Here is a 26,609-nt window from a genome sequence, read left to right on the forward strand (position 1 = left end):
GATAGGGCAGGCCCTGTTTTAATAACAACCATGAAGAGTGATGGTTGTAAGTGCCTACTCTGTTCAGTAACATGCTAGATGAAGTATGTAAACTATCTCTAGTAACCTCCATATATCCTATACAGTGGGATTACTATCTTTATTATACAGAGTTCCAGAGAAGGGTATATATCACACAATGTACCTATGACTATAAAATTAAGAGACAGAACTGAGTTACAAACCCAGCTTCCATGCTTTGTAAGACTTAAGACACTATCTTTTTAGGGGTAGAGATTGGTGTCTGTCACATTTATTTTAAGGATCTTTATAGAAAATTCTCTTATTAAAATTATGATCTATACTAAGATTATCTAGTTTTACAATATGAAAGATAACATCTTTTCTTATACTCATGTCAGAATTTATTTTCTGTATAGACTAAGCAAGGGAAAAGGAAGATATGTATTCCTCCTACATGTCAGTTTATTCTTTATAAACGGACAATGTAATAATTACTCTTTATTATGGAGTTTATTTTTACCTATACTCTGTTTCTCTAAACACTCTAGAAACTTTTCCTAAAAAATTAAATCTAGATATGGTATCAACATTTGATCTACTAAGGAAACTGAGGTGGGTCAAACATGAGTTAAGTCCAGAAGAGACAACATGCTCTCCAAAAAAAATTTATAGACCTTTCCTACATGTCATCATCTACAGGACCTTCTTTCACAATATCTAACCTCTCTCTACCCAGTCAGGTCTTCTACATCCTTCTCCAGGGTAGATCCTGGTGAGCCTCCTTGACCCTGCCAAGCCAATACAGCCATCCCAACCTGCCATATCTAGCCTGTGTCCCACTTTGTCTGGGTACCACCACCTGCATTGCAACCAACCTTCAAGTTTTCTCCCTAACCAGTAACAACCCACAGGTTCCTCCCGTATCATGTCTATCTTCCTTACTCAGCGGACTGAGTACAGGGTATAGACTGGCGGGTCTATTTGACCTTTCCCTCCACAGCCTATCAGATACAGTCTGGATCACACATCTAGTGCTTAGGCCTAGTCTGCCCACCCCACCCTACAACAATCTCTAGGCTTTTGTCAGGACCTACTCTGCCTACCATTCAACTCACAGGCACCTTGCATGCCACAGCCAACATTTTCACCCTGCAAGATCGACCCCTACACTATACACTTGAACCAGTGTATACTATCCCAGAAGTCCCCTCTGTCCATTTGACTTCATTTGCCCCAAGTGATTTCCAACCTCTGGGCCGAACTTACCTGCACATCTCCTCTTCAGCTCCAATCTGCTTTGTCCATAGCAGACTTAGACCAAAAGAAATCAACATGGCCAGATCTCATGGCAAAAATATAAACAATATGAAATATCAAGCCAATATCTTCTCTCTAAAACCTACCAGCCCTGTAGAAATGTTTACCAAGGAGAAATACCTAGATGAGCACCAGGAAGTCAAATTTAAAATAATGACCATAAACTTGATGAAGGAATTTAAGATATTTAAGACACAAAAGAAAACCTCAATGAAATTATAGATGAAGAACTTAGGGTGAAATAATGCCTGAGTAATGGCCAAAACCCCACAAATGTAAGACTATCAAAATTACAAAGGCAATGAAAGACTTGAAAACAGAATTTGATAAGAAGATAGAACCACTGAAGGAGAACTCAAACTGAAATAAAGATCGAATTGAAAAACCCAATTAGCAACTATAAAACTTAAAGGAAAGTCTTACAAATAGAATAAATCAAGCAGAAGATTGATAGGGTTCAATAATAAAGTAGAGGGTCTAGACCACTTAAGACAGGACTATGAAAAATACTTCCCCCTCAAAGATGAACAGACAGATAATGTGGGAAAGGAGGATGAAAAAGTCTTTAAATTATAGGCATAGATGCTGGAGGAGACTCCCGAGTCAATGGTATAGACCAGATTTTCAACAGGATCACAGAAAAAAACTTACCTAAAATAAGGAAAGACATATCCATATGAAGCACAGAAAACCAAATGGACAAGAAAAGAAAGTCCTCATGGCATCCTAGCTAAATCACCAAGTATACATTAAAAAAAAAGTATATTGAAAGTTATAAGGAAAAACAAAAGCAAAAACCCATGTCACACATAAACAAAAACCCATAATGATTTATTAATGGAATCTTTGACAGCCAGAAGGGCCTGGAGCAATGTATTCTACGTCCTAAAAGACCAGGACTACCAGTCGAGACTAATATACCCAGCAAAACTATCTGCCATAATTGAAGAAGAAAGAAAAACATTATATAATATAAAAAGTCTAAAATTTCTATTCAATAAACTAAAACTAAATACAGAAAAGAATATTTTGAACTAAAGAGAATATCAAGAGACTATGGAAAGAAATAAGAATTCATAATTAGTAGAACACAAAATACCACTGAATAGAAACAACACTACCAAAAATCAACAACATGATTAACAGACATATTTCAACAACTTTAAATATCAATGACATGAATTCTCCAATCAAAAGACACAGGCTGATTGAAGGGGTAGAGAAACAAAATCCATCTATCTGTTGTCTAAAAGAAACACATCTTAGCTTTAAAAACAGGCATAGCTTTAGAGTAATAAATGGACTCAAAGAAATATAATTTGCATCATTATCCAAATTTCTTACAAAACAGTCTTCAAATTAAAACTTATCCAAACAGATAAGGAGGGATAATCAAAAGAACAATTAACCAACAAGAATTATCCTAAACATGTATACACCAAACTTTGGTGCACCCGATTTCATAAAAAGTGTTACTGTTGGATGTAAAGTCAAAGATTAACATTAGTTCAATAATACTGGGTGATTTCAATACCTCACTTTTTCCAATAGATAGGTCACTTGGAGAAAATATAGAGAAATATCAGAATTACTTGACATCATAAATCAAATGGATCTAACAGATATCTACAGATGATTTTACTAAACTCCAAAAAATCCACAATTTACTCAGCAGCATAAAATCTCTATAATAGATCACATCCTGGGGCACCACCACCACCACCACCACCACCACCACCACCACCACCACCACCACCAAAACAAAAAAACCCAACCAACCAAACAAAAACCCAAAAATTTACATAATCAAAAAGACTGAAATAACTTACTCTATCTGAATAAAATGTAATAAAATTTAAACTTGGGGGGGAGGAGGAGTTAGGGTGGAGGTATCCTGGCAGTCCTAAGCTAAGCAATACCACAACGTTACACTGCACAAGAAGTCTCACACAAGAGATTTATTGGGACGGATATAAGAAAGTGTGTCTCTCTTAAGGGGCTGCCTCTGCTTGGTAGAAAAACAGCAAAGAACTGAGCTGGAGGTAGGCTTTATATAGGGTTTCTTGGGTCAAAGCATTCCTGGGTGGCTTGGAGTTGGTGGGACTGTGTAGTATGATCTTGGGGTAAGCTCAGGGATTGGTGGAATTTTGTGACCCTATCTTGGGCTTTTTATTCTGTGGGATAGAGCTTGGCCACCTGCATCTTGAGGGGCTGGAGCTGGATGTTAAGGCCATTGGCCTGTTCTGTGGGCATAGCCTCGTGGCTTGAGGTTCTCAGAGGTGGGGCCTAGTCACTCAGTGCCTCGAGGGGCTTACAAATTTGATACTAAACACATCTCTAATAAATACACAAACTCATAGAGATTAAACAGTCCATTACTAAATTGATGAATGGGTCAAAATATCAATAATGATATAAAAACATTTCCTGGAACTAAAAGAAAATAAAAATACAGCACAACAAAATCATTGAAAGCAGTCTCAGGAGAAAATTTGTAGCTCTAAATGCCTACATTAAAAAAAATCAAAAAGGATATAAGTAAATGGCTTGATGATGCAACTCAAAAAATTGTTAAAAAGGAACAGACGAAGTCCATATCAAATGGGAAGCATGACATAATAAAAATGAGAGCAGAAATTAATAAAATAGAAACAAAGAAGGTAATACAAAGAGTCAATGAATCCTGTCAGGTCTGGTTCTTTGTAGAGATAAACAAAATTAGCAGACTCTTGGCCCAACTAACCAAAAGAAAGAAACAGAATCAGAGATGAACAAGGAAGTACACCAGACACCAAAGAAACTCAGAATATTATAAGGGAATACTTTAAAAACCTGTCTCCATTAAGCTGAAATATCTAAAAGAAATGGATGAGTTTCTAGATTTAACAGAACCACCAAAGAAGTCAAGAAGCTAAACACATTGCTAACAAAGGAGAAGACTGAAACAGTAATAAAAGCCTGCCAGCTGTGTAAATCCAAGGACTAAATGGAGTCACAGCAGAATCTACCACATTTTCAAGGAATACCCGCAGTCAGTCCTTCTCAAACTATTAAAAAATAAGTTAAAATAAACAAGAAAAACAAACAAACAAACAACAACAACAAAACCAGCAACATGAGCATTCCCCAACTCCTTATATATAGCTGGTATCACTTTAATACTAAAACTAGGTAAAGACACAACAAAAGATGAAAACCACAATGGCAGTGGTGAACACAGTTTAAAAAATGTTCAAAAAATACTAACAGAATACAGACATCTATCAAAAAGATTATATACCACAACTAAGCTGGCTTTATCCATAAAGATGCAGGGATGTTTCCACATATACAAGTCTATAAACGTAATAAACTAAATAATATGCTTGAAGACAAAAATCACATTTTAATCTTAATCAGAAAAGTAATAAAAATGTCTGAAAAAGTCATAAGGAATTATACTATTAAACATTTACTTAAAAGCCATGTAATACACATAATTCTTTGTATAAATATACATATGCAGTTTTAATGAGCTTTATTCTTCCAGGCTGATATGCTCCCTCCAGAATCCAAAGGTCACCTAACAAAACCTCTAAAACCATACATGGGATGCACCTTTTTTTTTTTTTGAGTGTTGGCTGGGTTGTTCAAAAGACTCCTCAAACACACATCCTATTGCTATTAACCTTGATTGCCACACCCAGAGGTGGAAGGTAATTCTTAATTGCCAAAGACAACAAGCACTTCTGAAACGAGCCCAGAGGCCTGGAGCTGGGACTGCCCCGAATGTCGGTCTCCCCTAGGACTAGCTTTCATGGACTCAGAAAGCTTCCAAAGGAGGGAAGCAATCAACCTAAGTGTCCTCCACAGCTATGACAATTATGAACCGCCCAGTGTCCTACATGTCACAATAACCTTACGGGTGCAGTAGGGCACACATGCCTAGACAGTAATCCACAGCTCTAAAATTAAAAAAGGTCTGCTCCATAAGAGGGAAACTGGCAAAGTATTGAGTGCTGGTTAAGTCACAGATACCAGAGAGAACCTACAACTAGTACTTTAGTAACCCAGTACAATTCCTAGCACAATCTAAACACTTGTCTTAACACCCACAGATTAGTGAAGTTTACATTCCTCATCAAGGACACTTCAGACAGAAAAACCCACTGCAGAGAACTACCACCAATCCAAGTGCAAGTTGTGGCGACCTGTTCCAATGGATACATCGACGAACAGCCCTGCACCTAAGGCTCAGGGAACATCATAGGATTGTAGACCGTCGATTACGAAGGGGACAGAAGGGTTCTAAGAGCTAGAGGCTCAGGGAGTTTATTGTGAGACTGTCTCCTGGTAATGTCAGAAGCTCACTTAACAAATGTCTCACCACCATGACTGCCTAAACAGGAGCTGAACAAGGACAACAACCACAGAAATGCCAAAATGAATGAGGGAAAGACCACGAGCTATCAACTAAAAAATGCTGAGCTTGGGAGAAATGGTTTTCCCCAAGGAAGTGGGTCAATTATCCAATATCAAACGGTCAGTCCTCAATTCACACATACAAGTAATACCATAGAGACTGAGCAGATTATATTTAGGAATATATACATATATGCATGTAATGACAATTAATGAAAAAAGAAGCCAAGAAGTTGAAAGAGACCTAGGAGGGGTTTATCAGAGAGTTTGAAGGGAAGAAAGGGAAAGGAAAATGGTATAATTATTATATAATATCAAAAATAAAAGAAATAATTAAAATATACTTTTATAGGTTTATGAAGGGAAATTAATATTTTTTACAAATTTCATTTTGAATGATATAAGAAAACAGGTAAAAAAATATAAGCAAACATTACCTCTTAACATAAGTATATCTGTGTGTGTGTGTGAATATAAATATTTATGAGGCACAAATGCAATACTTATTAAGATACCTGAGTCATTATGCCAGTGAAGCCACATCCATAATCCCAGTGACATCTATTACCTCCAGCTAACTGGCAGTGCTGAGCTGGCCTCTCAGTTCTGCATGCAATGAGTTGGCCTGCTCTTGGGGCCTTTCTGCCTAGGAAAGGAGACAGATCCTTATAATGTTCTTCCAATCTGGGAATCCATAATCACTAGATTAATTAACTAAAGGAAATCAACTGTTAGATGTAATTGAAGGTTTTGCATTTAATTCTAGGAACTATGACACCTTATGACCGGAGGGTGGAGGCATTAAATTTATCAACTAAAATCATTATACTACAATGTATACAGTGCCGTCTTCTGCAACATGCATTGTCTTACCTTGATCTTTTGGTGGTACTGATGAGGAATTCCGCATTATGATGTATATGACCTGAAGAGTAGCTTTCCTAAAATATTCAAGCAGAAAGAATTATTAGGAAGTAGTTGAGATATTTTGTTAATACACAGAAAAGTATGAATTATATAAGCCTTTGAAAACTGTTTCCCTCCTTATAACTAAGTAAGTGGCAAACATACTGGAGTGGACTTGAGGAATGCTAGGACACTTTTTGAGTGCCTACCTACAGCCCTGCTCTCAGTCATATAGAAAGAAGTAGCAAAGTGAAGAGTGTCTGAAAATATCTGCCTGGTAACTAACTATATTTCATGTATCTTGTTTAAAAAACCAAAATAAATTACAAATACTAATAATTAAAATACTAAAACAAACACTAAAATTTAAGTAGTAAGCTATAAGAATAACAAAACTCTAACAAAGTCACTTAACAGAATATAGTCTTATTAATGTAAACTGTGAGTATGAAGCCTGTGAAGGAGCATCAGAAATGCTGAATACAATCATACTGAAAGACAGATGCCAATACTGTAGTCATAAAGGAAAGCACATGGTGGCAAATTCACAAATGTGTGTACACTGTGCTTGGTCATGGAACTTCAAGTCTTCTCTTTCAGGTCACCAAGTTTCCCAGTTGTCTACACATTAACCAGTAACATCTGGTCCTCAGTATTCATGGAGCTTGGTACTGAGAACCCCTCAGAGATCAGAAGTCAAGGACATCTGGTATGCTATTTGCATGTAATTCATTAGTCTCCTGTATACGTCACATCATTTCTAGACTACTCCAGTTCTTGGATACACTGTAACTGTTATAAAACAGACAGTCATATGCGGGTGTATGCGACCCAAGGCCTGCAGGCTACATGCTACCAAGAAAACCATGGACGTGGTTAAGCACATCTGTAGGTGAAAGAGTCCTATCAAATTAATTTATTTGAGCCCAGTATGGCCTGGAACTCACAATAATACTTCTTCTTCAGGCCCCCAAGTTTGAGCAACATGCTCAGCTATAGATGTGGCTTAAAAAATATTTTTGAAGCAAGCCATGGCAGTACATGCATGTAAATCCTAGGACTTAGAGATGCAAGCAGGGAGATGAAGAATTTAAAGCTAGCAGCCTGGGTTACATGACAGCTTGTCTAAAAAACAAAACAATAAAACACATCATCACCATCACTAGTATTTTCAGAAAGGTTTTGGTACATAGTCATGGATGGTCTGGAACTTACTATATAGACCAGGCTGGCCTTGAACTTGCAGAAATATGTCTTTGTCTTCCAAGTGCTGGAATTAAAAGCATGTACTATCACATGGGCCAAAAACTTATTTTGAGGATGTTAAATGTAGATATGGAAAAGGTAACTGTGTGTAAAAAAATGACAAGATCTTTGAAAAAATATTAACTAATTTTTAGTAAGCTTTTTAAGTATAGAAGTCTTTCTAAGTAATAACAACAAAAAGAGTTAAGGTCAAGATTGATGAAACTTTCCACATTTTAAAAAATGGAAACTGGGGTTAAAAAAAAGGTACAATATTCAATTTTTAAACAAATACAGAGTAGCAAAGGCCAAAACTGTCCTTCTACATAAACAACAAAAAGTAAAGATAAAATAGGTAACAGAACCTTTCAAAGACAACAGAAGGCAGTTCACAAAATAGATCGCAACAAGGCTGGAGAGATGGCTTAGAGGGTTGTCTAGTCTCCCAAGGATTTGGGTTAGATCCCATTGCCCATGTGCCAGCTCACAACTGTCTGTAACTCCAGCTCCAGAGGACTTGATGCTCCTTTCCTGGCCTCTACTGGCCCCAGAACTGTAAGTGGTAAGCAGATGTACCATAGGCAAAATAAAATTTTAAAACAATATCAAAAGAAAAACAAACAAACAAACCCCACAACAATGGATCCCAAACAGATAGGAAACCACAACAGGGAGCTGGATAACTCTATGTAGGAAGCAGGGGCCTGACTCTCTCGGTAAAATGGAGGAAGAGTCTCTCTATTGTGTTTCTCTTTCCTTACAATTCTTCAGCATGCAAAGTAGCTATAAAATATGATCCATAATAAAGGAAATAAGAAAAAGTCACCCAGATGTTAGAAATAATAGATAAGAGTATGAGGTATTTATTTTACATGCTAGTGGATTGCTTATAATGTTGGAAGAATATACTAGCAAATTAAGGGAGATCAATAGATACAATCAAAAGATGAAACCCATAAGGGGGAGTTAAATAAAAGCAAAATACAGAAAATATAAAGCATCATGAACTGAGCTGTAGGACAAATAAAAAGCTCACATCACTAGCCAGAGAGGAGAAAGACAGGAGGATAGGAAAGTTTCCTTAAGAAACATTAGCCAGAACACTGACAAAACAGTAAACATGCAGAGCCAAGCACTTAAAAACCTGCAACATACAAGAAGGATGAAGATCACAGGAAAGACCATCACAACCAACCCACTCAAAACAAGGGGAAAGGAGGAGAACAGAAAGGCCCCTGGAGAGTAGTGTGATTCCTTACAGAGGACAGTGTGTTAAGAATGGCAAGAGAGCTCTTATTAGAAACAATGCAAGTAAGGAAACAGCATGCGTGAAGAAGGGAGAGAGACAACCTGCAGTCTAGAATCCTATGTCCCTCAAAGAAATGCCAGGCCCAGACAGCTTCTCTAAAGGCTCTTGAGTCATTAAGGAAGAAATTACTCCAACCATATACAAATTCTCGAAAACTTAAAAGGTAGATTTGAGCAATGGCTCAGTTGGTAGTTTGCTGTGCAAGCATGAAGACCTGAGGTTAGAACTCCAGCACCATGTAAAACTTGGCATGATTGTACATGCCTGTGGTCCTAGCACTGGTAGCAGCCTGGCGCTTGATGGCTAGCTTGAATAGCAGAATACATGGAGCTCGAGGTCAAGTGAGAGACTCTGTCTCAAAAAATATCATAGAAAAGCAATGGGAAAGCATATGATGTCAACCTCTGGCCTCCACAAGCACACACAAAACTGTACTTGTACGCACAAACAACACACATACATATACACAAGGAAAACTGAAAAGTCGTTTCTTACTATTTAAGAACAAAGCAGTATCTAGACACCAAAGATAGATAAAGACTTTATGAGAAAAGAAACTAAATTATTATTCCTCCATGAGCACACATTCAGAAGTAACAAAAAAGGTTTTAGCTAATCAAATCTAACAATATGACATCACACTGTAAGCAGTCAGGGTAGCCTCAGCAATACACACTTGGTTCAACATTCAAAATCGATGTTATTTATACATTCATGAATTAAAGATAACTATGCAATAATCTTAATAGATACAGAAAATAATATGATATGAAGTAAATCTATGTCTGGTAAGAACTTTAAGAAATAATAAAAAAAAGAAAATGAAAAAAGAAAACGAACAGAAAGGACAGTCATCTTGGTAAAGAACACCTATGAGAATCTTAATGGTAATGACATGTTAAATCACGGAAAGCTGACTGCTTTCACAACTGGGAAAAGGACAGCCATCCTTGCCACTACTGTGCAGAACTGCTGGGGACAGTAAACTCAGCCATGATAGGCCAGTGCAAAACAACCACGAAGACTTTGAACCAGCTCACAAAGTTTAGTATGCACCATAAACCCAAGTCTAAAACTTAAAAAACAATAAAATTCTTGAATGAAACATTGTGATCTTTATTACTCATTCATTTACTTATTCATTCATTATTTTCCCAACTCTAACTCTACAGCCCTAACCTTAGGAAACACTTTTTTGAAAACTGACGGGGTTTCTTGGCAGTCCTCAGCTCTGTCTTAGGTCATGAAAATACAAAGAAAGCTGTTTTGATCACTAGAATTTGCAGTGTATTTTGAAGTCACATTTTGTACAAATCTTTGTTCTTTTCACTTAAGAGATATTTAGGGTCTTCAGAGTAAATTCAAATATACTCCTTGTATGATGGCACCTAGAGTGGAAAACTTGAGAGCTGAAGTTGGGTGCTATGTAAAGTGAAGCTGGATTTCACTCAATTTAATTGAAAAATAAATACATTGTGTAATCAGTAAACTAACAATAGAGAAAATACTGGATAATCATATCATCCTGTAACATCTAACAATTTAGATAGGATAAGAGTTCATTATATAAAAATATCAGAGGCAAAGGAAGTATTAAACAAGAACATAATACCTGACTGTAGTTTTTAAGTCTTAGATAAAGTGAAGTCCTATGCACTCAGAGCACCATAGCAAGGCACTGCCCTCCAGGCTTCCTTCAAGGTATAAAATGATCTATGAAAATAATAATCTTGCTTTTAAAAAAACTTGAAAAACTTAAAAATATATCTATGTAGAAAATTCTATCAGAAACAAGTCAGTAAAACCACCAGCTACAGCAAAATTTATCATGAGCTTAATAAATCACACATATAACTGATTTTGATTTTAGTCACTATATAGTATTTAAAAATAGTCAATAAATAAGTTGATAAGTTTACCTGACATAAAATTGAGTAAATTGGTGACTTGAGAAAGTAACAACTTGACCCCTTATTGACAGAGCCCATGGTAGGCATTGCTGGAATTTGGTACACTGTCTTGCCAAGTTTCCTAAAAGTTAATTTAGATAAAGAATCTCAGAGAGACGAGACCATCTCTGTGCTCTGGTCAGAGCTGTTAGCCCGTGCAGAGAGCATGTGTGGCATGTTCTCCTGTGTTTGTACGGGTACTGACCACAAGATTCAGTGTAGGTGTCCATCTAGATTAGCATTTCCAGAAAAGTATTTCCTGGGGACTAAACATGCCCTACATCCCCAGATAGACATGCTGTCATCAGAATAAATGTTATAATAAATTAGACCAGTACATCTTGAAATGTGAAAATATTAAATTTGAAATATAGAAACAGGAAAAGTTTGAAAGGGAGGGGGTCCTGATGCTGGGGACTGAAATGAGGGCTCTGTGCCTGTTGGGTATGTTGTGCTCTGCCTTTGAGCTACTCTCTAGCTTGTTGTTTGAGATAGGAGCTTGTTCTATAGTCTAAGCTGGTCTCAAACTTGTGATCCTTCTCCTTGACTGTGTCACTGATGGGGTTTCAACCATGTACCACTGTGCCCAGGCACTTCCTTACACAGTGACATATGCCACAGACCTACGCTGACCTGCTGATCTTCGTTATTTCACATCTGCTGATTCTAAATACAACCCAGTGACAGTCAGACAAGACTCTGGATTTGACACTGCAGTAGGTAGTGACTCCACAGGTGACTGGTCCACCCAGTCAACCTTCTTCACTGACTCGCTTTTGAGTCTGGTGACAGGATTCCACTTACTGGGCACTGCCAGCTGTGCGTTATCAAAATAAATGTAATATAGTGGGTGTTCAATTTCTGTGCACACAAATGGTTTTCCATATTTTAGGTAAAGGAGTACCTAGGAATAAAACATTCTCTAACTTTAGAAGCGACTGTGTAGTCAAAGTGGGGGTGCTCTATTTCACTGCTTTAAAAGCAGAATATACTTAAAAGGCAAACCTCAGGGTTCCAGTTGTACGAGCTGTCTATGTTCACACAGTGAGCACACAGCCAAGTCTCTGTGCTCCTTAGATGGCCGTGTTCTTGCCTCGACAGACTAGCATGTTTTGAGGTCATTTCTGCCATAAAAATGTTTTCCTTTTGATTAAAACTTTTAAGTCAAATCTACATTAAACATCTCTATTTTGTTTTAGATAGAGACACCAGGTTTTCTTCCTCAAAGACAAGCACTTTCAATTCTTAGAGGTTAAAACTTATGTGGCCATCACTCAGGTATCCATACATCCCCGTGTGTCTGTCTTTCTAAGAATGACAAGTCACTATCTCTCAATGAAAATGATGAGTAATAAATTTCTAGGTACAGACTTCCAGACTGAAACTGAAAAGCTTTACTCCAGTCTCCTCTGGTTGGTAATGTCAGTGGAAGATATAGAAGATTTCAATGCTTTGCATACAATTTATTTATTTCTCTACAGAAATCACATTGAGATTTTTTTTTTTTTATTGAGACAAGATTCTCATGATTGTAGCTTTGGCCAGGCTAGAACTCACTATGTAGACCAGGCTGACCTGAAACTCACGGAGATCTGCCTGCCTCTGCTTTTTCAAGTGCTGCAATTAAAGGTGTGCCATGCCTGACCAATGTTAAAACGATTTACACTGAAGTATCTCAACTTGTTTTCACCCATTTGTTCAATGTTTGATGGGCCCTGGCAACCTGAAACCTTGGGTATTTCAGTTCTTGAATATTTCATTGCACACACACACACACACACACACACACACACACACACACACACACACACACACACACACTTTGCCAATCATGATGGCACACTCTTACAATCCCAGTATTTAGGAGGATTATAAATTTGAAATTATAGCCTGGACTATGTATCAAGATTCTGTTTTAAACAAATAGTCTTCATTCTTGACACTTTAAAGTATCAGTCTTGTAAGGAAACTCTAAGGACTTGATTCAGTCTCCAGCCCCACATACAGAGCTGGCTGAAGCAAATCTGAACAGCTGAAGAGGACAGCGGTTTTTTGACTTCTGGCCTCCATGTGCATGCGCATGAAGAGGGAAGAGAAGGAATGTCAGAATGGGAAAGGGTGCTGAAAAACAGTATCTTCTGGACATAACAGGGCTGTTGTACTCATGCACTAAGAGAAACTGTGGTTGCCTGCACAATGCCTGAACAAGAGGAGGCCTGTCAAAACTGCAATAAGAGTGGAGCAGGGACTCACATCCCTAGGGAGCTAAGCCCTCCCTAGCCCTCTAAAGGGACTACTGTCAGTTAACAGCTCCTAGGGGTATATGCGATTTTCTTCATGCTGCAGCTCTCGGTAAGTTTTTTATGTTCCAGTAAATAATCTCCAATCCATGCTCATGCAAACAACCCTAAGTAAACTTAGTGGTTCATAAACACATAAAAGAAAGGACTGAGACTTGTTATGAAGAAGGGTTTCAGCAGGTGAGGAGAAAGGGAGAGTAGTTATGGGGTTGAAAATGAACAAAGAACATTATATACAGTATGGAATTGTTAGACACAACATTTTTATCTTCCTATTTCTCTGGATTTTAGCTGGATGTGTGAACTGTTTTTTTCTTGATACACAAACCCTGACAAAAAATGAAAAGGCAGAGTTCAGAGCCTGAGGCTTAGAAGAATGCCTGTAGAACAGCAGTTGTAGCACAGTGTGATGCTCACAGTCCTGAGAGGAGTGGGTAGTAAGTGTTCATGAGGCCTGCCCTAATAGTACCAGAACGTTCTTGCTAAGAATATAAAAAGACGAAGTGATTTCATAAATAAAAGAAATTAGATTAAAACAATGAATGAAAAAATCTTATATATTTTATTTGAAGAAAGTATTCTTTAAGCTTTTTTGTGTAGTTCTAGAGTAATTTTTTAACTATAAAAATCATGTTTCCTTGAGCAATAAGAATGTTGTATTGAGTGAGGTGTAGGGTAGCTGAAGATCAGGTGAACCCAATTAACCCAATTTTATCTTGCACATCCTAAGTGGTTTATTTTAGCTGTACAATGCTCCCTAAGTCCTTTAGGGCCCTGCAAGGAACACCCATAAACAGGCTCTGAAGGCCATGACATTAATTTTGCTGTCATTTTTATGCCTTAGGTATACATCCAAGGGTACAAAAATTCTTGTCCTTTGGGAAAGTAGGCAAATCTGAAACTAATTATCATAATACTATTAAATTAAACACTATGACCTTAGTGAAATTTATTTTGGTACAATTTTGCTAATGAACACATCTTCTCAAATGAGATTAGCTCATTCATGCCTAGAGCAAAATGGTTTGACAGAGGCCTAGTAGAAAAAAAAAACAACCCACAAGATTTGGAATTTCATCTTCATAAGGCTCAACTGGAAAGTCTGATGTAATGAACTTGGTACCTCTGGACTTGTTTTGCAAAAAATGTTATATCTGTTACAAAGTTTTATTTAAGAGGCAATCCTTTAAATACCATTGGATAGAATACGGAATCAAGAATCTTATCTTCCATAATTACTGCTTCCCAGCTTATAGTCATCATTACTACATATTTAAACTTAATAGAAAGTTAAGAGAGAAAAGAAGCACACTAGTATTCTAATAGCTTCTTTCTGTGATTGCGTTTTTATTATCCTTTTCATGTGTGTGTGGGTGAGTGGGCATGAACATGATGTAGCGGGTGTGTGGAGGTCGATCAGAGAGCAACTTTGGGCGCCAGTCCTCGCCTTTACTTTGCTTGAGATAGGATCTCTTCTCTGCCACTGTGTTTGACAGGCTAGTTGGCTTACAATCCTCTGGGTATTCTCCTACCTCCACATCTCATAATGCCGGAATTATTTACTCATGTTACTGGGTCTACCTTTATATGAGTTCTAGGGATCCGAACTAAGGTCCTCATACTTACATGTCAAGTGATTTTGCCAAGGAACTATCTCCCAAGCTCCTATACCCAAGCTTCTAAGAATCAAGCTGCTTTATGTATTGTCAAGACAAGATGGACCAGTGGCAACATGTCAGCTCAATGATCAGGCTCCTAGCACCTAACCAATACTGGGACTGAGCTTCGGGTGGGAGAAGAAGCCACCTTGTCTGGCAGGAGGACATGTTTTATGTATGAATTCTCCAGTGCTGAAATTGTGTAGCTAGCTAGACCACAATGGGCTTATAAATGCTCAAGGACAGAGATTAGAGCCAAGGCCAGTGAAAGATGACTCTGATGGGCAGTGGAGGAAAATTAGGCAAGATTACCAATCTCGTGCTACAACAATGAGCAGGAAAAGATGATGATGTTGCATTCATAGAAAAGAAAATGCAGGCAGAAAAAAGAACATTGGCAACATTATTTGAATGGAAATATGCAACCTTGGGATATGGGAGGTGAGCGGACCTTCAGGTATCAGAGACTACGGAGGCGAGAGGATCTCAGGACTCAAAGAGAAGGACCTTTCATAAATTGCCCAACAGTGGGGAGAGGGAACTTGTAGAGTCCACCTCCAGCAGAAAGATAGGGCATCAAGTAGAAGGTTGGGGTTTCTAACCCACAGTCAAAAACTCTGACCCATAATTGTTCCTGTCTAAAAGAACTGCAGGGACAAAAATGGAGAAGAGACTGAGGGAAAGGCGGTCCAGTGACAGCCCAAATTGGGATCCAGCTCAAGGGGAGGCTCCAAGGCCTGACTCTATTACCAATGCTGGTGGCATGCTTATAGACAGGAGCCTAGCATGGCTGTCCTCTGACAGGCCCAACAAGCAAATAACTGAGGCAGAGGCAGATACTTAACCCAACCAATGGGCAGAAGCTGGGGACCCTTGTGGTTGAACTGGGGAAAAGCTGGAAGAAGTTGAGAAGGAAGGTGACCCCAAAGGAAGACCAGAAGTCTCAACTAACCTGGACCTCTGAGATCTTTCACTGAGCCACCAACCAGGCAGCATATACCAGCTGGTCGGAGGCCCCTGAGACATATACAGCAGAAAACTGCCTGCTTTGGCCTCAGTGAGAGAAGACACCCTGAATCCTTGAGTTACTTGAGGTCCCAAGGAGTGGGGAGGCCTGGCTGGGTGCGGTGGGTGTGTGGGAGTTGGGTGTCTCCTCTTAGAGACAGGGGAGGAAGAGTGGGATGAGGAACTGTTAGAGGGCAGAACGGGAGGGAGATAATGACTGGACTGTAAAAAAAAGATTAAACATAATAAAAAAGAAAACTGTCATGTGAAGAAATACATTTCTTAAATTCTATTAAAACACCAAGACACAGGCACACTTCCCGGAACTAACAGAAATGCGCCTAGACACACTGCTCACTGACGATGGTCTTAGGAACCACTAATCAGCAACCAGTGTCCATGGCCTGCCGCTGCTCAGATGCAATCCTACGTTGAGATAGCAGTAAGTACTTTAAAACACCTTTTATTTATCTCTAATTGAAAGTTAACTTCAGTGTAAGATTTTAAATGTCTTTGTTGGAAATTTTAACTTAATATGGACACAAGGTCAGCAAGGGTCCATGTCCTTATAAGGATTTCCAAATCGTTTACTGTGGATACGAAAAGATATTAATCCAAAGAACACCCTCTGGAGAGCCTTTCTCAGTTTCTATTTTCATGACTTTGCCACATTTCCCCCATCTATTCCATCGATCCCTATTTCAAAATATATATTGTACTTCAAGCTGAAACATTTTACAAACTTTCAATCTAGTGACTAAAACATTTTAAAATTAATATGTAAGTGTTTCATTATATTTTGTTCTTAGTATCTTTGAAAAATAGTGAGGATAAAATGATCAAAACAAAGTCTAACAGATACGACAACACACACTTAGGTAATGAAAATAAAAATAGATAATACATAAAGGTATATAAAATTATGTGTCTCAGGTAAGGTCACCTACACTGACTCCTGGGAGCCTCCTCCATCGTAGGTTTCTGGGAGTTCCTACATATTCCACCCCCACCCCGGACCCCTGCAGCTACAGATTTCCATTCATTCTCCTGGCCCTCTCTCCTGTCTCTCCCCACACCTGATCCTGAGACTCCTCATCCCCTTCTCCCACCTGGTTCTCTCCTTCCCTCTGCCTCCTATGACTATTTTATTCCTGTTTCTAAGTGAGATTCAAGCTTCCTCGATTAGGCCTTCCTTCTTATTTAGCTTCTTTGGGTCTATGGTGTATATCTGGTCATCCTGTACTTTATGGCCAATATCCACCTATCAGTGAGTGCATACCATGCATGTCCTTTTGGGTCTGGGTTACCTCACTTGGGATAATATTTTCTAGTTCCATCCATTTCCCTGCAAAAGTCATGATGTTGATGTTAGTGACCTTATCCTAGATACTCAACAATGGGGATATGTAATCTGAAGAGGCCACCTCCTGTAGCCAGGATAAGGATGCCAACCCACCTGCAAAAATTTCAACCCCAAATCTGTCCTGTCTAAAAGAAATATGGGGACAAAGATGAAGCTGAGACTGAAGAAATAGCCAACCAATAACTGGCTCAACCTGAGACCCATCCCATGGGCAAGCACCAATACCTGACACTATTAATGACACTGTTATGTTTGCAGACAGGAGCCTAGCATCACTGTCCTCTGAGAGGTTTCACCCAGGAGCTGACTGAAACAGATGCAGATATCCACAGCCAAACATTGGATGGACATAGGGAACTCTTAAACATTTTATGCTGTAAGAAAGTACCAGTAAATTAACAAATTATTTAGAATAAAGAAATAAAGTAAGAATAAAAATTTAGAAGTAAATCGAGAATCTCCTTAGAGCAGAGCTAACTACAGGAGACATTCAGGCTAGGTCCTCTTATGCTCCGCTCCCTTGCTGACTAGAAATACCTTCAAGTTAGCTGTGTAAATTCCATTCAGGTGGCTGCCCTCGATAGGTAGGCTATCCTCACTTCTCCTAAACTGCTTCCAAATGCAGATACGCACACAGAACTGTGTTATATGTCTGCAGTGTCCACTTAGATGCCATGTAGGATGGGTTTGTAGCTTAGGGGCAGTAGACTGCCATATACCATGTGTGTTCAGATTTGTGCAAGAAATGAGGGTTACCTGCTTTTTACTAAAAGCAGTCAGTAACTACTGTAAGAGAAAACCAGGAACTACTTTAAGACGCTTTTCTGTTAATGGGAAAACACTTATTTTGACTTTCTTTTTTTTCACATGGAGGTTTATTGGAATGGCGGAGACAGGGGTGGGGAGGTGGATAAGAGGAAGAAGAGAGAGAGAGAAACAAGAGTTTGATTTTCAAGTAAGATAAACAGAGTATTTCAAAAACAAAATTTCTTTGCACTTCCTAATTCTAATTTTACAGTGGTATTATATTCAATAAATAGTTTTGTAGAAAAATCAACCATGTATTTAAATTATAGTTTAATTAAAATGACATTATATGTAAGTTCATCAACTTTTTGTCTACTTTTTCCAACTGAAAATAAGCTGTTTATTAACAGGTTAATTAAAATGTCAGTAGAGTCCCACAGCTCTCTGTACACAAATCCCACGGGGGAGAGATAGATGCTCAGAAGTGTGGACAATCCTGAGAGCTCAGGGAAGACCACCACTACTGCCCACATTCTTGGCCCAAGAGGAACCTGCCTGGAGCCCTCTGGACACAGAAACCTAGGAGCAATAAAGGACAGAATCCTTCCATTCTCTGACTGCACCCGGAGCTGAAAGCCAGTCTTGAGGAACTCTGACACATCTGAGAGCAGAGGTAAGACCACCACTTCTGCTCTGAGGGACCTGCCTGGAACACTCAGGGCACAGGAACCCAGGAGCAATCTGGGACAGGGTCCTTCAGGTTTCTGCCTGAGCCCAGAGTTGACCCTGTGATGCAGCTCTCTGTACCTACATTCCACTGGGAGAAAACCTGTATCCAGGACTGCTGACACACAGGCTTACAGGAGGAGGGTCAAACCACTGTCAGAGACTACAAGACCAGCTAACACCAGAGACAACCAGATGATGAAAGGCAAGCGCTGGAACCTAAGCAACAGAAACCAAGACCACTTGGCATCATCAGAGACCAGTTATACCACCAAAGCAAATACTGGATATCCCAACACACCAGAAAAGCAAGATCTGGATTTAAAATAACATCTCATGATGATGTTAGAGGACTTTACAAAGGACATAAATAATTCCTTTAAAGAAATACAGGACGGCACAGGTAAACAAGTATAAGTCCTTAAAGAGGAAACATAAAAATCCCTCAAAGAATTACAGGAAAGCTAAATAGGTGAAGAGTTGAACAAAACCATCCACAATTTAAAAATGGAAATATGAACAAGAAAGAAATCACAAAGAGAGATAGAAATCGTGGAGATAGAAAACCTAGGAAAGAGATCAGGAGTCATAGATGCAAGCATCACCAACAGAATACAAGAGATAGAGGGGAGAATCTCAGGGGAAGAAGACACCATAGAAAACATTGACACAACTATCAAAGAAAATGTAAAACGCAAAAAGCTCCTAACCCAAAATATCCAGGAAATCCAGGACACAATGAAAAGATCAAACCTAAGGATAATAGGTATAGAAGAGAGGGAAGATTCCCAGCATAAAGGGCCAGTGAATATCTTCAACAAAATTATAGACGAAAACTTCCCTTACCTAAAGAAAGAGATGGGGCTGGAGATATGGCTCAGTGGATAAGAGCACCGACTGCTCTTCCAGAGGTTCTGAGTTCAAATCCCAGCAACCACATGGTGGCTTACAACCATCTAATGCCCTCTTCTAGTGTGTCTGAAGATAGTTACAGTGTACTTATATATAATAAATTAATAAATCATAAAAAGTAAAGAAATAGATGCCCATAAACATACAAGAAGCCTACAGAACTCCAAATAGATTAAAACAGAAAAGAAATTCCTCCTGTCATATAATAGTCAAAAGACCAAATGCACAAAACAAAGAAAGAATATTAAAAGCAGAAAGGGAAAATGATAAGTAATATAAAAAGGTAGACCTATCAGAATTACATCAGACTTCTCACCAGAGACTATGAAAGCCAGAAAATCCTGGGCAGATATCATATAGACCCTAAGAAAATACAAATGCCAGCCCAGGCTACTATATCTGGCAAAACTCTCAATTAACATAGATGGAGAAACCATGATATTCCATGACAAAGCCAAATTTACACAATATCTTTTGATAAATTGACCTTTACAAAGGATATTAGATGGAAAACTCCAATACAAGAAGGGAAACTACACCATAGAAAAAGCAAGAAAGTAATCTTCTTGCAACAAACCCAAAACACAAACACAATTCCACCTCTAACAACAAAAATAACAGGAATCAAAAATCACTATTCTTTAATATCTCTTAACATCAATGGACTCAATTCCTCAATAAAAAGACATAGACTAACAGACTGGATACATAAAGAGGATCCAGCATTTTGCTGCTACAGGAAACACACCTCAGTGTGAAAGACAGACACTACCTCAGAGTAAAAGGCTGGAAAACAATTTTCCAAGCAAATGGTCCCAAGAAATAAGGTGCAGTAGTCATCCTTTTATACAATAAAATAGACTTTCAAACAAAACTTATCAAGTGGGATGAGGAAGGACATTTCATATTCCTCAAAGGGAAAAATCCACCAAGAGAAAGTCTCAATTCTGAACATCTATGCTCCAAATGCAATGGCAACTACATTCATAAAAGAAAACTTACTAAAGCTCAAAACACACATTGCATCTCACACAATAATAGTGGAAAACATCAACACCCCACTGTCCTCAATGGACCGATCATGGAAACAGAAACTAAACAAAGACACAGAAAAACTAACAGAAGTTATGGACCAAATGGATTTAACATATCTATAGAACATATCTAATTCATCTTAAAACAAAAGAATATACCTTATTCTCAGGATCTCATGTACCTTCTCTAAAATTGACCATAAAGTTGGTCACAAAAAGGCCTCAAAAGATACAAGAAGATTGAAATAATCCCTTGCATCTTATCAGATCACCATGGACTAAGGCTAGTCTTCAATAACAACAAAAATGACAGAAAGCCCATATACACATGTTGAACAATGCTCTACTCAATGATAACTTGGTCAAGGAAGAAATAAAGAAAGAAATTAAAGACTTTTAAGAATTTAATGAAAATGAAGGCACAACATACCCAAACTTATGGGACACAATGAAAGCAGTGCTGAGAGGAAAATTCATAAAAGAAACTGGAGAGAGCATACACTAGCAGCTTGATACAATACCTAAAAGCTCTAGAACAAAAAGAAGCAAATGAACCCAGGAGGAGTAGATGTCAGGAAATAAACTCTGGACTGAAATCAATCATGTAGAAACAAAAAGAACTATACAAAGAATCAACAAAGCCAGGAGCTGATTGTTTGAGAAACTACAAAAGATAGATAAACCCTTAGCCAGACTAACCAGAGGGCAGAGAGAGAATATCCAAATTACCAAAATCAGAAATGAAAAGGAAGACAAAACAAAAGAACCTGAATAAATTAAAAAAATAATGAGATCCTACTACAAAAGCCTATATTCAACAAACCTGGAAAATCTGGATGAAATGGACAATTTTCTAGACAGATACCAGGAACCAAAATTAAATCAGGATCAGATAAACCATCTAAACAGTCCCATTACTCCTGAAGAAATAGAAGCAGTTATTAAAAGACTCCCAACCAAGAAAAGCCCAGGACCAGATTGGTTTAGTGGAGAATTCTATTAGACCTTCATAGAACACCTAATACCAATACTGTCCCAACTATTCCACAAAATAGAAATAGAAGGAACACTACCCAATTTGTTTTTCAAAGCCACAATTACATTTATACTTAAAACACCAAGACCCAATAAAGAAAGAGAACTTCAGACCAATTTTACTTATGAATATTGACACGAAAATACTCAATAAAATTCTTGCAAACTAAATCCAAGAACACATCAAAACAATCATCCATCATGATCATATAGGCTTCATTCCAGGGATGCAGGAATGGTTCAATATACGGAAATCCATCAATGTAATGCACTATGTAAACAAACTCAAAGAAAATCACATGATCATCTCATTAGATACTGAGAAAGCATTTGACATGATACAACACCCCTTCATGAGAAAAGTCTTGGAAAGATCTGGAATTCAAGGCCCATACTTAAACATAGTAAAAACAATATACAGCAAACCAGTAGCCAACATCAAACTAATAGGGGAGAAACTTGAAGCAATCCCACTAAAATCAGGGACTAGACAAGGCTATTTCCCTCCTTACTCAATACAGACTTTGAAGTCCTAGTTAGAGCAATCAGATAACAAAAGGAGGTCAAAGGGATACAAATTGGAAAAGAAGAACTCAAAATATCACTACTTTCAGATGATAGGATAGTATATTTAAGTGATCCCAAAACTTCCACCAGAGAACTCCTACAGCTGATAAACAAATTCAGCAAAGTGACTGTATATAAAATTAACTCAAACAAATCAGTAGCCTTCTTCAACTCAAAGGATAAACAGGCTGAGAAAGAAATTAGGGAAATGACACCCTATAATATAAAATACCTTGGGGTGACTCTAACCAAGCAAGTGAAAGATCTGTATGACAAGAACTTCAAGTCTGTGAAGAAAGAAATTGAAGATCTAAGAAGATGGAAAGATCTCCCATGCTCATGGATTGGCAGGATTAATATAGTAAAAATGGCCATCTTGACAAAAGCAACCTATAGATTCAATGCAATCCCCATCAAAATTCCAACTCAATTCTTCATAGAGTTAGAAAGACCAATTTGCAAATTCAATTGGAATAACAAAAAAAAAAAAAAAAAACCCAGGAGAGCCAAACTATCCTCAAAAAAAAAAAAAAAAAAAAAAAAAAAAAAAAAGTACTTCTGGGAGAGTCACCATCCCTGACCTCAAGGTGTATTACAGAGCAATAGTGATAAAAACTGTATGGTATTGGTACAGAGACAGGCAGTATATCAATGTAATAGACATGCAGGCCCAGAAATGTACCCACATACCTGTGGTCACCTGATCTTTGACAAAGGAGCTAAAGCCATCCAATGGAAAAAAGATAGCATTTTCAACAAATGGTGCTGGTTCAAATGGAGGTCAGCATGTAGAAGAACTCACGTCAATCCATGCTTATCACCCTGTACAAAGCTAAAGTCCAAGTGGATCAAGGACCTCCACATCAAACCAGATACACTCAAACTAATAGAAGAAAAAGTGGGGAAGCATCTCGAACACATGGGCACTGGGGAAAATTTCCTAAACAGAACACCAATGGTTTATGCTCTAAGATGAAGAATGGACAAATGGGACTTCATAAAATTGCAAAGCTTCTGTTAGGCAAAGGACACTTCCAGTAGGACAAAACGGCAATCAACAGATTGGAAAAAGATCTTTACCAATCTTAGAGGGCTAATATCCAATATATACAAAGAACTCAAGAAGTTAGACTCTAGAGAATCAGACAACCCTATTAAAAATGGGGTCCAGAGCTAAACAATGAATGCTCAACTGAGGGATATCAAATGGCTGAGAAGCACCTAAAGAAATGTCCAATATCCTTAGTAATAAGGGAAATGCAAATCAAAACAACTCTGAGATTCTACCTTACACCAGTCAGAATGGTTAAGATCAAAAACTCAGGTGACAACAGATGCTGGCGAGGATGTGGAGAAAGAACAACACTCCTCCACTGTTGGTGGATTTGCAATCTGGTACAACCACTCTGGAAATCAGTCTGGTGGTTCCTCAGAAAATTGGACATTGTACTATCTGAGGACCCAGCTATACCTCTCCTGGGAATATACACCCAAAAGATGCTCCAACATATAACAAAGACACATGCTCCACTATGTTCATAGCAGCCATATTTATAATAGCCAGAAACTGGAAAGAACCCAGATGCCTTTTCACAGAGGAATGGATACAGAAAATGTGGTACATCTACACAATGGAGTACTAGTCAGCTTTTAAAAACAATGACTTCATGAAATCCATAGGCAAATGGATGGAACTAGAAAATATCATCCTGAGTGAGGTAACCCAATCACAAAAACAAACAAAAAACCCAAAAAATCCCCACCCACAGTATGCACTCACTGATGAGTGGATATTAGTGCAACAGCTCAGATTACCCAAGAAGCAATCCACAGACCACATGAAGCTCAAGAAGAAGGAAGAACAAAGTGTGGATGCTTCAGTCCTTCTCAGAAGTGGGAACAAAAATATTCATAGGAGGAAATATGGAGACAAAATTTGGAGCAGAGACTGAAGAAATGACCATTCAGAGCCTGCCTTACCTGGGGATTCAGCCCATATACAGACAGTCACCAAATCCAGACAATATTACAGATGCCAAGAAGTGCATGCTGACAGGAGCCTGATATAGCTGTCTCCTGAGAGGCTCAGCCAGAGCCTGACAATTACAGAGGCTCATGCTAGCGGCAAACCACTGAACTGAGAACGAGTTCAGTATTGGAGGAGTTAGAGAAAGGATCGAAGAAGTCAAAGGGGTTGGGACCCCATAAGAACAATACCGAGGTTGAATATTGAGTGTCCTGGGAGGTCAGATTGCTGTCAGACATGGCTGCTGGACATGGTCACGAACATGGACATGGTCATGGTAAAATGGAACTTCCAGATTACAGACAGTGGAAAATTGAAGGGACGCCATTAGAAGCGATGCAGAAGAAGTTTGCTGCACAAGGGCTGAGGGATCCATGGGCTCACAATGAGGCTTGGAGATATATGGGCGGCTTTGCAAGCAATGTTATCTTCACGAGCATAATAGTAAAAGGATTCAAATGGGGGTTTGCTGTGTTTGTGGTAGCTTTAGGGGCTGAATATTTCCTGACTTCCCAGAATGAGGGTAAGAAGCATCACTGAAGAGAGCACCTTGTGATATCTTTCATGAAAATAAGATTCTTTCACCGTAGCATCCTTGCCTGTATGTCTGTCCTTGAAAGAATATTAGTATGGTTTAATAAAGCAAGAAAAACTGAAAAAAAAAAAAAGAACAATACCAACCAACCAGAACTCCCAGAGACTAAACCATTACCTAAAGAGTACACATGGATAGACAGACCCATGGCTCCAGCTGCATATGCAGCAGAGGATGGCCTTGTTGGGCACCAAAGGGAGGAGAAGCCCTTGTTTCTGCCATGGATAGAACCCCCCTAGTGTAGGGCACTGGTAGGGCAAGGACGTGGGAATGGATTGGATGGGGCAAAGGGGATAACATTTGAAATGTAAATTAAAAAGCCAATAAAAATGTGGAAAAAAATGTCAATAGGAAGATCAAAAAGAAAAAGAAAAGAAAAAAAAACAAACAAACAAACAAAAAAAAAACAGGTGAGTCTGGCCTCACCCAGAGCAGCTGCAGTCCTGAGACGCTGTGGTTCCCTTGTACAATTCAGGTGTCTTCCCCCAATACAGACCATCCTTACAGTGATGTAATTTAATGTCTGTCTTCCCCAACAGACTTAAGACTCTACAAGGGCAGAGTTCACATCTGTCTTGATACCATTACTCCAAGGACCTTGGTGAATCAACTTTGCAATACATTTGACAAATTATCCTTAAAGCATATAAACCTAAGCAAAAGGAAATACAATATCTTCCAGATATTCTAGAACAAAATATTTCCATTTATAAAGGTTACATAATGAATGCAATACACAAAAGTCCGTATAGTTAAGACATAGGATCAGTACAGAAACAACAATTATTTGCCCAAATGACTGAGTAGTGTATTAAAATTAAAGCATATTCTTTCTAAGCACAATGTCCAAAGCCTCCACCTCTGGCTTCCTAAAAATAAACTCGAGTCTCAAAGGCAAAGCCTTTATCAAAATAATAAGTACCTCTTGAACTAGGATTATAGTACAGTATACTCTCACCGCACGTTACTACTGAAAAAATTGACAGATTGCTCCAAACCCATCGTAAATTAAAAAAACCACTTTATTGAATTTCCTTAGCACACACAGAGATACAGATATACACAGACACTTTTTATTAATTGATTTATTTTATATATGTGAGTACACTGTAGCTGTCTTCATGACACCAGAAGAGGGCATCGGATCTCATTGCAGATGGTTGTGAGCCACCATGTGGTTGCTGGGATTTGAACTCAGGACCTCTGGAAGAGCAGTCAGTGCTCTTAACCGACACAGACACTTTTATACTCCACCATCAGCTTTTGCTCTTGATAATTAATGAGAGAAAGCCAAATTTCATTCACTAATGAAAATATAATTTTCATTATATTTTGTACAACTGAATTCAGTTATCTATGAACGTGTACTCTGGCTTTAAGACAATCTTAAGTGAGACAAAAAGTTATACTTTTTCTAAATCATATCAAAATAAAAGGTTCCTGGGGCTAGAGAGATGGCTCAGTGTTTAAGGGCACTGGCTGCTCTGGTAGAGGACCACGTCTGATTCCTA

General features: G+C 38.4%; 2 protein-coding genes across 5 annotated transcripts in view; one reads left to right on the forward strand and one right to left on the reverse strand.

The window, feature by feature from the left end:
- The window catches only part of Znf438 (zinc finger protein 438), a 126,578-nt gene that overhangs the window by 22,359 nt on the left and 77,610 nt on the right, over positions 1 to 26,609 (reverse strand). For 3 of the 4 annotated variants that reach the window (XM_032884612.1, XM_032884613.1, XM_032884615.1), the window contains one exon: positions 6,595 to 6,662. In XM_032884612.1, coding sequence (XP_032740503.1) covers positions 6,595 to 6,631 — 37 coding nt within the window. In that variant the 5' untranslated portion in view covers positions 6,632 to 6,662. Of the gene's footprint in view, positions 1 to 6,236; positions 6,271 to 6,594; positions 6,663 to 26,609 lie in introns of those variants that run through there. The other variant, XM_032884616.1, reaches the window with a different exon arrangement.
- Positions 24,702 to 25,043, forward strand: LOC116883465 (NADH dehydrogenase [ubiquinone] 1 beta subcomplex subunit 3-like). The gene has a single exon (XM_032884617.1). The coding sequence runs from the start codon at positions 24,741 to 24,743 to the stop codon at positions 25,041 to 25,043; it is 303 nt and encodes a 100-aa protein (XP_032740508.1). The 5' UTR covers positions 24,702 to 24,740.

Source organism: Rattus rattus, chromosome 14 (genome assembly GCF_011064425.1).
Source record: "Rattus rattus isolate New Zealand chromosome 14, Rrattus_CSIRO_v1, whole genome shotgun sequence".
Lineage (NCBI taxonomy): Eukaryota > Metazoa > Chordata > Mammalia > Rodentia > Muridae > Rattus > Rattus rattus.